Below are 13095 nucleotides of genomic sequence, written 5' to 3' on the forward strand. Positions count from 1 at the left end.
GAATGGACAGACAGAATCCACAGACAGCAAAATACAAAAGGAAACATAAACTACAGACCTTTGGAAAAAGGTTCAACCTAACTAATAATTTTTAAAATAAAACTGAGATTTAATACCTCACCAATATTAACTGAGAAATTAAATTGAAGGTATTAAATCCAGTGTTGGAAGAGCTTTAAGAAAACATTCACATATCGCAACTGGCATCGTAATAAATTAGTACATTGTAGTAAATTAGGTGTTTCTGGATATCAATCTGGTCAAAAAAATCATAAATACCATTTTATTCTTTAGAATCTATTCCAAGAAATTAATTGAAAAGGGGGAAAGTCATTTTTATACAAAGTAGTTTAATCAACAGTGAATAAAGGGGCCAGATTCTCAATAATTGGAAAATTGAGGAGATAGCAATGGTACATCCATACAATGCAATATTTTATGGGGACTAAACGTAACAACTATATTGACTGTTGAGATAGAAAAGTCTATACAAAATAACTTAATTGAAACTTAAACAAAAAATTGAACACTATATGCATATTGATTAAGACCAAGAAAAATTGTACATTTATAAGTATTCTAAATTGATGGGATTTTAAGTGAAAGTTTTTCTTAGTTGCATTGATACATTTGTAGGGTTTAGGTTTTATTTAAATGAATATAGCCAAAAACCTAAGGCATTTCCTTTCAAGTAAGAAACTAAGGTTTACTCACTGTTTCTAGTATTGTTCCCAAGGTTTAAGTGGTCTTGTGTGTCAGAGTGTCTATAATTTGTATATAGCCAGTTAGAGCTGCTAATGATATTTCTCTTTTAAGTATAAAGTCACCATTCAATAAGGTTTTCAGGAACAGTCTTTGAGACTAGATTTTTTTTTTTTTTTCTGGGTGCGGGGGAAAAAGACTAGATTTTTATAAACAAGCTACGCATACTGTTTACTACTACTAATCTGGGAGATTTCAACTTGTTTTTCTGGGAATAAATCCCCTCCAGAAAATTTATTTTGAAACAAAATGTAACTACTAATTTAGTCTTAATAGATCACCATCAGAGCCCTTGTTTTGCATTTGACTTCCTGGACACAGTTAAAGATCTATTTAAACAGGAAAGTACTGTTATTTCAGCAATCAGAGTAATGGATTTATTTCATGAAGAGAAAAGCTTCAGGAAACATAGCACATGAACTATTTGAACATTGCCCCATGTATGAACAAGAGCAGTAGATGAATGCCAAATGTTATTTTGGAACAATTGTCTTACATAAAGAGTTTATTGTTGAATAGCTAGATTTTAAGTCATTTTAACTTTAGATCAATATTTGTTTTATGTTTAAAATTAGATTTATAAGTGTTTTTCTCAGGATTTTAAAGTAAAAATAACATTTAAAAATATCAATCTTCCGATTTAAAAACTGGAAAAAAACATTAACACTATATTTGCTACCAAATGTTTCCAGCTAAAACTTTCTAGTAATAGAAAAAGCCTTCTGTACTTTTTCACCCAAATCAACTAATAAGACCTAGAGAAAGAACTGACAATAAATTTACCCATTTCCACCTGCAAAAACATCATGCCCCCTTACCACTCCCTCTTCTCTCCCAGGACACCTGATATAAAGGACAATTTGTGGTTATTTTTAAGGCTTCATGCATTGTTACAATCTCAACATGTCCATGTATAGGAGTAAATGATACTGCATCAGCACTATCCTCTGTCTTAGCTCCACACACCTATCACCTCTGTCCTGCCCAGAATTTTCCTCGCTGACTAGAGCTGAGTGACCATTGTCCCCCTTGAGTGGGTATTGCTCTCTGGTTTTGCCCCAGTTCTTCCCGGCCCTTTTCATTGCAACCTCCATCATAACTGTTTCTTCCCCTCCCAGGGTAGCATTTAAAACATGTAGTTTAAATGTTTAAAACAGTGGCCAAATTAAAGATGTTGCTATTTCTTCATTTTTACTTATTTAACCAATACTTATAGAGCACCTGTAGGTACAAAACGGCACAATACAAAAATGATTAAGACACAGTCCTTGCCCTCAAAAGAATTGCCAGCTTAACAGAAGAGAAAGACATGGACACAAAAAGAACAAAGAAATGTAGAAAAAGCAGAGAAAGGGGAAAGTGCTGGGCATGAAAATAACCACTCTTAACGTCTCAAATTATTTCACTGGCATTACGTAATGTTCTTCTGAATCCTATTCTTTAACTTATATGATTGAATCTGATCATGTGCATTTGGCCTGATAGGAGACAATAGCATCAAGATATAAATAGATGGGAAAGCTTCCTAAGAGTGAATTGGGCCTATGCATTACATACACACATTTGTCAAGAATTAGACTTCTAGGGGCGCCTGGGTGGCGCAGTCGGTTGAGCGTCCGACTTCAGCCAGGTCACGATCTTGCGGTCTGTGAGTTCGAGCCCCGCGTCGGGCTCTGGGCTGATGGCTCGGAGCCTGGAGCCTGTTTCGGATTCTGTGTCTCCCTCTCTCTCTGCCCCTCCCCCGTTCATGCTCTGTCTCTCTCTGTCCCAAAAATAAATAAAAAACGTTGAAAAAAAAAATTAAAAAAAAAAAAAAAAGAATTAGACTTCTAACATTTTTCTTTACCCACATCAAGCAAGCAATTCTGTATGTTTTTGCTTTTAATGTTTTTGCTTTGTTAATTAAGATGTATTTGGTCATGTTATTTTTGAGGATTTCTTGGAATAGCTTTTAATTTTGCCTCAGTGGGAGAGACCATTGTTAACAGGCCTGCAAAAATCATGTTATAGAATTATTAGTTCTTCTCAAATAGTAACCTTTTGAAGAAAAATATGATTCCTGTTTTCATAATTTCTTTTATTTTTATTTTTTAATTTTATTTGAGAGAGAAAAAGAGTACATGAGAGCAGGGAAAGGGGAAGAGGGAAAGAGAGAAACAGAGAGAGAAAGAGAGGGAGAGGGAGAGGGAGAGAGAGAGAGAGAGAGAGAGAGAGAGAGAATCTCAAGCAGGCTCCATGCTCAGTGCAGAGCCAACACAGGGCTCAATCTCACGACCCTAGGCTCATGACCTGAGCTGAAATCAAGAGTTAACGCTCAACAGACTGAGCTCCCCAGCATCTGCTTCTTTTCATAATTTCTAAAGTGTATCAGTTCTGTTTGAAGAAGTCACAATAATACTGTGACATAGACTTAGGAGTAGTGCTTTGTTACAGGTTATTAATTTGTTTATGAATGGGTCTTTAGTTAGTGGTCAATTTACTTCTTCTTATGAATTTCCTTAATAAACCTACAGGTTAACTGATAAAGTGATCAATGTAAATGAATTTTACATCTTGCTCTACAATCTCTTTTAGATTAATATAGCTGCTAAGAGAGGAATGAAATTTGTTGGATTCATATCACAACCTTATTCACCACTTAAATTCTGCAACGGAACCAACCATGATGAAGATGTAGAGTCAGCGCTGCCTCTGAGACACACTTCAGATGAAAACTGTAAAAGTTGGAATGAAGGAACATTAAGTGGGCAATCATCTGAGAGTGGAATTGAGGAAGAACTTCATCATGAAAGTGAACAGTGTCAGATGGACCGAGATGGCAGCCCCAGTTATTCTAAATCAAGAAAGGGAGAAGGTAATAGACAAGATGAGTAGAAATAGTATATTAGTTTCAATTTAGTAAAAATAAGTTTTTGAGGGGTTTTTTTGGAAATATGAGACAAAGTAAATTTCTAAAATTACAAAAACCAAATAAACTAATATATTACACTCATCTTGATTTTGTTTTTAATTATTACAGCCAGAAATAAGGTAAGGCAGTTTTTCAAACAGTTGTCCGGGCATGGTCATACAATACCATCCATATAATGAAACTTGGTTTGAAACTTGGTTTCCATTTAGTCATTCACCAACTCCCCTATAAAATGGAGGCTATGCGTGTATACAGAAAGTGATTTTATAAATATAGAAAGCTGTTCTGATTTATGTTTGGTTTTTGCAAACGGAGTATGAGAATTTTAGTTTTGGCCTTTCCCATTTCATGGATGGTTTTTGCCCTTGAAGTTAATTGACTTTCTTTGATGATCAATTAGAATATGAAAATGCACACCATGATGAAGCAATTAATATAACAATAGTGCCTGCATCCGAAAATAACTTTAACCATTAGTTTTATTCTACTTTGCCAACTAGCAACTCTTCCCAAGCAATTGAGACCACTTCCTCATGCATCTTGGCCTGCTCAGAGTTTTCTGATATCTTTTCAAGCATGCTTTTAAAAAGCACTGTTAGAGAAAGTCAAAGACTATGCATACCTTACTGTTAAGAGCTCTGGAGTCAGGCTGCCTCAATTTCTTTATAGAAAGGGAGTTGTTGTGAAAAGTAGCTAAAAGATAAGGCACTGTGCCTGCCACAGAATAAATTCTGGATTAATTTAGCTGCTATTGGCTGACCTTTTGATCTAAGTTTGTGCTGAAGCTGTACCCACTCGTGTAACACACTGCACACATGCACATTGGCTTTCTGGTTGTAATGAGATGTGCTCAATCTCGTGAGCCTAGCAGAGACCCATCAACCATGGTCAGCACAGTCTTTTTATGAACAAGCCAGGAGCACTTCCTAATTCATCGTCTCATCCTTCATCACTGCCACCGCCACCCTCCTATTTTCTCACCAGCTCCTTAACTAACAATCACCCTGATTTTCTTGCAGTGTAAAAATTTTAAGAACAAGAGTTGTTGAAGATATGGTCAGAGACCTATTTGCTATCTGCTACCCAATGCTACCTTTAAACTCCCGCTGGTTCCCATCCTGACCTGATTAGATCAAGTGTCTATTTCTAGCCCTTTTAAATTCTAAATCCAAAATACTACCTACTTAATTTAATTAACAATCTTTATTTTTTTTAATTTTATTTTTATATATTTTTAAATTTACCTCAAATTAGTTAGCATATAGTGCAACAGTGATTTCAGGAGTAGATTCCTTAATGCCCCTTACCCATTTAGCCCACTTCCCCTCCTACAACCCCTCCAGTAACCCTCTGTTTATTCTCCATATTTATGAGTCTCTTCTGTTTTGTCCCCCTCCCTGTTTTTATGTTATTTTTGTTTCCCTTCCCTTATGTTCATCTGTTTTGTCTCTTAAAGTCTGACTAATTTCACTTAGCATAATACCCTCCAGTTCCAACCACGTAGTTGCAAATGGCAAGATTTCATTCTTTTAGATTGCCGAGTAATACTCCGTTGTATATATATACCACATCTTCTTTATCCATTCATCCGTCGATGGACATTTGGGCTCTTTCCATACTTTGGCTATTGTTGATAGTGCTGCTATAAACATGGGGGTGCATGTGTCCCTTCAAAACAGCACACCTGTATCTCTTGGATAAATGCCTAGTAGTGCAATTGCTAGGTCGTAGGATAGTTCTATTTTTAGTTTTTTGAGGAAACTCCATACTGTTTTCCAGAGTGGCTGCACCAGCTTGCATTCCCATAATTAATAATCTTTAGATTCCCCTTTCTAAATAGTTTAAATCCTATACTTCTTAATAATTTGTCTATGGCAAAAGTTCTTAATTTGGGCTGTCGGGGTGGGGTAGTGGCAGCATGAGGTTGGGGGAGATACACACAAAAGATCTCTTGGAGAATCTGGTGAAATCCACAGAGACTCGATCCAGAAAAATGCACATATACATACATACCCCCAAATGCTTTTGCAATGCAAGTGGGTTTAGACTTCCTAAACACAACCATAGAGGTGGGTCCATGCACCACTCCCCAAGTTAAGAATTTGCCAACTTATGGAAAAGTAGAAGATATGACCTAGCAGTTCCATGTCTACATATGTATGCTAGAAGCTACTCCCACATGTGTGTCTAAGGAAACATGAACAATGTTTATAATGACAAAAATTTGGAAGCAATGTATATGTCCATCAACAGGAGAATAATAAACTAGAATATTATGTAGCAGTTTAACTGAATAAGGTCTACATGTATTAATTCCACTCCAAGCAAAAGAAAATCAATTTATAGATGCATATATACAACACCACTTTTTAAAAGTTTTTTAAACTTCAGAATATGATATATATATATATATATACACACATATACATATATTAATGGGTATATAAAAGTATATTAAAAGAATAAAAGCTTGCATGAGAAAAATAAACACCAAATTATTATAGTACCTATTTCGGGAGAACTGGATTAGGGAAGACTACATAGTAAGCCTCAACTACAACCATCTCTCATTTTCTGGAAAAATAAATCTGAAGGAAACATGGCACAAGGTCAACATTTAATAAAGCTGAGTGCTGGGTAATTTTATTATTCTCCATGTTTGTCTGTATGCCTGAAATACATGAGTAATAAAAAAATGTTTAGGAATCTTTTCAATAAGTAAATTAATAAATAAATAATCTTTCTTCTTTCTGAATGCCTATCCCCAGAAAACAAGTTGTATACAATATTCAATGTTTTCGATGATGAATCAACCTGCTGGACCTATCAGGAAGGCATCCTGTCAATGAAAGTAACAAGAAAAGGATCTGTCATTAGTACACTTGATGCCGATTGGCTGGAGTTAACTACATTTTATTATAAACAAGGCTTGTCTTTAATTGATTCTTTTGTATGCTGGGAAACATCTAAAGGTATGTTTTATATTATAATATATTGATACCTAAAAAATTTGACCTGTATCAGAGTTGGTGGAAGTGTTTTTGCCTCTCAAGATCTATGACCAAAAGGACAGGAATTATTCATTATTATTCATTATAAAATTCATTAGGAATTAGATTCCAATTATTACACAGCTATGCAGCTTTAATTTAAAAGCTTAGGGGCTCCTGGGTGGCTCAGTCGGTTAAGTGTCAGACTTCAGCTCAAGTCATGACCTCACAGTTTGTGAATTCGAGCCCTGTGTTGGGCTCTGTGCTGACAGCCTGAAGCCTGCTTCTGATTCTGTGTCTCCCTCTCTCTGCCCCTCCCTTATTCATGCTCTGTCTCTCTCTCTCTCTCAAAAATAAACATTAAAAATTTTTTAATAAATAAATAAAAGCTTAATCATAGTGTGTGGTAGAATTATAATGTAATGTTTGCTGTCGGGTTGTAACTATCAGGTATAGACAAACCACTGTGTGATTGACTAGTAGGATTTTCCAAATAAGATGTATTATAACAGTCCAGTTAAAAGGATTATAGTGGCATTTGATAGTTACTCTCCAAACTTATTACACAATCCCAGATTTGGACACTATCTAACCATGTACTCCAATCTATATCTGACTCTAAAATTTGTATAGAAAAATAATCTTTGGTTTAGAAAATGATATTTACTCTATTTTTTCTGCCTTCCCTTTATCTTTCAACTTCCCCTAGTCTTCCTCTTTTAGTTACGATGGGATATGTAATCACTCATGTCTATCACAAAAACAAACAAAACTTTCCAAAAGTTACTTTCTAGGGAAAGTGTTTTAAAAAAGAAATTGGTGCTGGGGCACCTGGGTAGCTCAGTTGGCTAAGCCTCCAACTCTTGATTTCATCTCAGGTAATGATCTCACAGTTGTGAGATCGAGCTCTGCATCAGGCTCTGCCCTGGGCATGGAGATGGCTTAAGATTCTTTCTCTCTCTCCCTCAGTCCCTTCCCCACCCGCGTGCACATGCACATACACACACTGTCCCTCTCTCTCTCTCTCAAAAAAATAAAAATAAAAAAGAGATTAGTGCTAAAAGAAAAACTCATAGTTAGGAGACTTGAAAATTGCATTAGGAAGGATGAAGGCTATTAAAACCAAGATTAACTAACTTAATGAGGCTAGAGGAAAGAACAAAAAAAGCAATGAGATATCAGTATTCTTTACTATCATTAAGTCAGCCTATTACATCAGGGATACCTTAACTAATAGAACTAAAGACTTTGGATGATTATTTAAAATTATCAAGAGTCATGGGGCGCCTGGGTGGCTCAGTCGGTTGAGCGTCCGACTTTGGCTCAGGTCATGATCTCGCGGTTCGTGAGTTCGAGCCCCGCGTTGGGCTCTGTGCTGACAGCTCAGAGCCTGGAGCCTGCTTCGGATTCTGTGTCTCCCCCTCTCTCTCTTCCCCTCCCCCACTCATGCTCTGTCTCTCTCTCTCCTTCAAAAATAAATAAAATTATCAAGAGTCATGGTCCAATAAGTTCTTTTAACTAGCAACCAAGAGTAAGGATCTAGCCTATTGAAGTACCCAGAAATATGGCCCATAGCACACAGCCCATAGCAGGTGCTCAATAGATAGTTCTTAGTATTTTGGTTATTGGAAACTTCCTCCAAGGTGGTCTTTTACGGAAACAGCAAAATCTTTTTTCTTTAAGTTTATTTATTTTCAGTATATGTGCTGCCGAAGCAAGCACAAGTTTATTTATTTTCAGAAAGAGACAGAGAGAGTGCATGCATATGCACAAACAGGGGAGGGGGAGAGAAGGGAAGAAAGGGGGAGAAAGAGAGAGAGAGAGAGAGAGAGAGAGAGAGAGAGAGAGAGAGAATCCCAAGCAGGCTCCATGCTCAGCACAGAGCTCGACTCCAGGCTTGATCCCACGAACTGTGAGATCATGACATGAGTGAAACCGAGAGGCAGACGCTCAACCAACTGAGCCACCCAGGCACCCATAAGATTTTTATTTTTAAGTAATCTCTACACCCAACATGGGGCTCAAACTTACACCCCAAGATCAAGAGTCTCATGCCCTTACTGACTGAGCCATCCAGGTGCCCCAGAAACAGCAAAATCTAAGAAGAGCATGGACTTTAGGATGAGATAGACCAGGGTTTGAATCCTATGTTCTCTACTTATTAGCTGGGTGATCTGGGGAAGTTAGGTGGGCTCACTGAGCCACAGTTTCCTATAAGGGGAGTAAAAATACTCCCTACTTTACTGCTATAAAAATTTGATAAGATGCAGTATGTACAAAATGACTCCCACAGTGCCTTACCCACTGTCAGAGCTTATTTTCTGGAGTTAGTTTTCTTTCCTGCAACTTGTGTGCAGCTACAGTACTTTTAGTATGGATCAGCTACTTGGAGGTCAGTTTATGCTTCATATATTTCTTTCTCTCTTCTCTTCCATCCAAAAAGTCTAGTTGGAGACATTTCAAAATTTGGTTTGTTACTAACTGCTGAAGGAAAAACGAGAAATACTCCTTTCAGAATCTCTTTCAGGCATCCCCGCCTTGGGCCTTGCCTGATGAAAATAAAATTAGCCACAGCAGTTGCCAGCCAGAGACTCTGTAGAGCTTTTGTTCATAAAGCCTCAGAAGCTATTTAGAGAGCTCAGGGGAGAATCTCTCCCTCTCAGCAGCTCTGGAATGTCTCATTAGACATTTTACATTGCAGGCCATGCCAAGCCCCTAATGAGCCACCACGGTCTGTGGGGCCTGGCAATTGGGTGTGTCTCTTGGGACTTCCCTAGGAGTACACAGGGAAGCTGCAGAGGGGAAATTGTGACCCATGCCTGTGTCACTGTGAGAAGCAAGTCGGAGGAAGCAGGGCTGAATTGGTTGCTTTGTTCTGGGACATTTGATGCCTGACAGCTAAAGCACATAGGGGACAATGCGTATTTTGTTTTGTCTTGCTTCCATCCTCTTCCAAAATATTGTCAGAAGTCCGCTCACCATGAGAAATAAAAGCACAAAACCAGACATTGCACAGACATTTAAATACCTTACTCCACAAATCTCATAAAATATCTTCCTCTAGAAAGAGGGAGAGGGGGAACAAAACTTTTAACAAGTTTTCTCCTTTGGTGGGGTCACGGTGGAGAGGTTATAAGGACTGTGAAATTCCTCTTCAGTGCCCTTTCCCACGCACTCTCAAAGCCTTCTGCTTCGAAAAGCCCAACAGGAGAGGTACCCAGCGGCCGTCTTGCTGTTCTTGCAGCCTGAGGGTTCCCACTGCAATGGTTTCCTGTATCTGACATTCTCCAGCATTGTTGGGTCCTCACCAAACCGGTCCTCTGCTGGAATCACTGCACACGCACAGGGGCTTGCACTATAGGGCAAAGAACTCCAACTGGTCCCAATTGAGCCAACAAAGATAAAACACTTTATTTTACCAGAATGTGTAGAATCCAGTGGGCAGTTGGCATGGGTTGAGATGAGCAGCTTTGCCAGCTGATATAAAACACACACACAGACACAGACACAGACACAGACACATATACACCCATGAGTCCCCATACTCTACTAGCCTACAAATGCCCCCATTATCCTCAGAGAATAGTCTCTTCCCACCTTTAGTTCACCCACATCTTAAGGCTACATTTTGATTTTTTATGAATTTTTAGACTTAAGTTCATTTCAAACTCTTCACCCCTATAAAAATGCTTATGTGGAGGGGCGCCTGGGTGGCTCAGTCGGTTGAGCGGCTGACTTCAGCTCAGGTCACGATCTCACGGTCCGTGGGTTTGAGCCCCGCGTCGGGCTCTGGGCTGATGGCTCAGAGCCTGGAGCCTGCTTCGGATTCTGTGTCTCCCTCTCTCTCTGCCCCTCCCCTGTTCATGCTCTGTCTCTCTCTCTGTCTCAAAAATAAATAAAACGTTTAAAAAAAATTTTTTTAAATAAAAAATAAAAAAAATGCTTATGTGGAGCTGACAGGCAAGGTGTATCAGAATGAGGAGTGAGGTAGAGTACTGACAAAGAAAATGTATTTATTCACCACAAATATGTGTATGCCAGGCCCTATGCCAGGCACTGGATTTACAATGATGAGCAAAATGGACATCTTCCCTACTCTCAAAAAGCTGGCCCTGCGGCATCAGGCAGTCAGGCGGTAACGGGTACAGAAACATATGTATCTAATTTCAAACTGGATAAAAGTGTTGTGACATTACCTAACACCATATTGTAAGGAGGGATCAGGAGGTCCCGCCTGACAAGGCACCAATCACACAGACTGGAAAGCCAGCATTCTAGAGCCACAGGCAGACCGTTCTAGGCAGAGGAAACACCCCCAGATGTACAAAAACCCTAGGGCAGGAAAGAGGAACAGGGAAAAGGTCTGTGTGCTGGAGCCAGGTATGAAGAGAGAATGGCTCCATACAAGGTAGAAGTGGTAAGCAGCAGCCAATCTTATAAATAATACAACAAGAGCTAACATGTATTTGTACTTACTATACACCAGCATTGTTCTAAGCACTTTAAATTTATTAACTCACTTAATCCCACAGCAACCCTGTGGGGTTAGTATGATTATTCCCCTTTTGTAGATGAGGAAGCTGAGGCACAGAAATATTTTAAAATGTGCCCATTTTCATGCAATTAGAAAGTGGGGCAGGGGGCACCTAGGTGGAGTGTGTGCTCCTAAGCAAAAACTTTAAACATCCTGCCAGGATTTTTATTCTAAGTCATTCACTGAAGATTTAAAAAGAGAGTTATGGAGGTGCCTGGGTAGCTCAGTCAGTTAAGCGTCTGACTTGGGCTCAGGTTATGATCTCACGTTTCATGAGTCTGAGCCCTGTGTCAGGCTCTGGGCTAACAGCTCAGAGCCTGGAGCCTGCTTCAGATTCTGTGTCTCCCTCTCTCTCTGCCCCTCCCCCACTTAGGCTCACTTTCTCGCTCTCTCTTTCAAAAATAAACATTTTTAAAAATTAAATAAATAGATAAATAAATAAATAAATAAAAGAGGGAGTTATGACCTGATATGCATTCTTAAAATAACTTCTTCCGCCTCATTTTGGGAAGTGGATTAGAGAGGGTAAGAGTGGAAGCGGGGGGGGGGGGGGTTGCTGTCAAGAGGCTGAGACTTGTTTTGGAGACAGAATGTTCATGAATGAGGTACAAAATGGGAGTCTCCATATGTGCCCTCCAGGCCTACCTCTAGGCAGTTTGATGCCAAAAATGACACATGGACCAAAAATACTAAAATGGAATGTTACCTTTCCTCACATTTACATAAATGCTACTGTCATATATAGCTGAAATGAATGTGTCAGAGCACATGGCCAGACAAGTAAGCCACTCCCTGAGAATTTGTTAAGCTTGTGCTTCTTAAACCAGGGCCCAAGTACCCTGAGGGTATGCAGCCTTGTGCTAGGGAGTACACAGGTTCAAAGGATAGAATGTCAATATTACTTAATATGGGGAGTTGGAGAACTTTACTTTTTTACATAATATATTTGAAAGGAATGCAAATATTGCATGGATTTTAAGATATAAACATTAAGACGTTAAAGAAACCTTATTCTTGCCACAAATCAATTCAAACTGTACTTGGAGACCATCCTTCAAGGGTACAGATATACTTTCCTTTGCTACTGATGGTATTTGGCTAAAAAAAATTAAGAAGCAGTGGGTCAGGTCAATGCTTTTCATTTTCATATTATGCATACATAGAAAATGATAAGATAATAAGGTACATGGGTACAAGAAGATAAAGCTTCTCTGAGCAGGAGGGGGCATCCCATATCTTGGCACTTCTGGAAGGGGTTCTCAGAACACCAATGGGCCAAGACATACTGGGTGGGAAACTCTGGAATATGTACTGTTAAGAAGTGACTCAGTTCTATAGGTGCCTGGGTGGCTCAGTAGGTTAAGTGTCAGACTTTGGCTCAGGTCATGATCTCATGGTTCATGGGTTTGAGCCCTGTGTTAGGCCCTGCTGACAGCTCAGCTGTGGATTCTGTGTCTTCCTCTCTCTGTGTCCCTCTTCTGCTCACACTCTTTCTCTGTCTCAAAAATAAATAAAAGTGTTTAAAAAAAATTTTTTTAAAAAGTGACTCAGCTCGGGAACAGTTATTAAGTAACTGTTTACAATTATCAACTCATCCATTACCTGGAAGATTTAACACACCAAGCACCCAAACAGCCACTCCCCATGGCACCTTCCCTGACACCCGGCCTCGCCTCCACTTCTGTTAGGGAGAATTTTTCAGGAGATATTAAATACTTTCTCCTGTGTAAGCTTCATTCATCTGTGGCTCTGGGGACTGGCATGGGAGCTAAGAAGGTCGGCCAGGACCTTGGGAGCTCTAAAGTGAGAAGGGAGGGACATAAGTATAATACACATATAGAAAAGTGCATTAATCTTATGCATACAGCTGAATAAAAACAAACATTCAAGATATAGAG

The 13095-nt window shown here is 38.9% G+C and overlaps 1 protein-coding gene across 1 annotated transcript in view; it reads left to right on the top strand.

The window, feature by feature from the left end:
- Nucleotides 1-13095, top strand: part of RFTN2 (raftlin family member 2) — a 77746-nt gene that overhangs the window by 34001 nt on the left and 30650 nt on the right. Inside the window, exons 6-7 of the mRNA XM_049615207.1 lie at nucleotides 3337-3616; nucleotides 6442-6645. Of these exons, the coding sequence (XP_049471164.1) occupies nucleotides 3337-3616; nucleotides 6442-6645 (484 nt within the window). The remainder of the gene's footprint in view (nucleotides 1-3336; nucleotides 3617-6441; nucleotides 6646-13095) is intronic.

This window comes from Panthera uncia, assembly GCF_023721935.1.
Source record: "Panthera uncia isolate 11264 chromosome C1 unlocalized genomic scaffold, Puncia_PCG_1.0 HiC_scaffold_3, whole genome shotgun sequence".
Classification (NCBI taxonomy): Eukaryota; Metazoa; Chordata; class Mammalia; order Carnivora; family Felidae; genus Panthera; species Panthera uncia.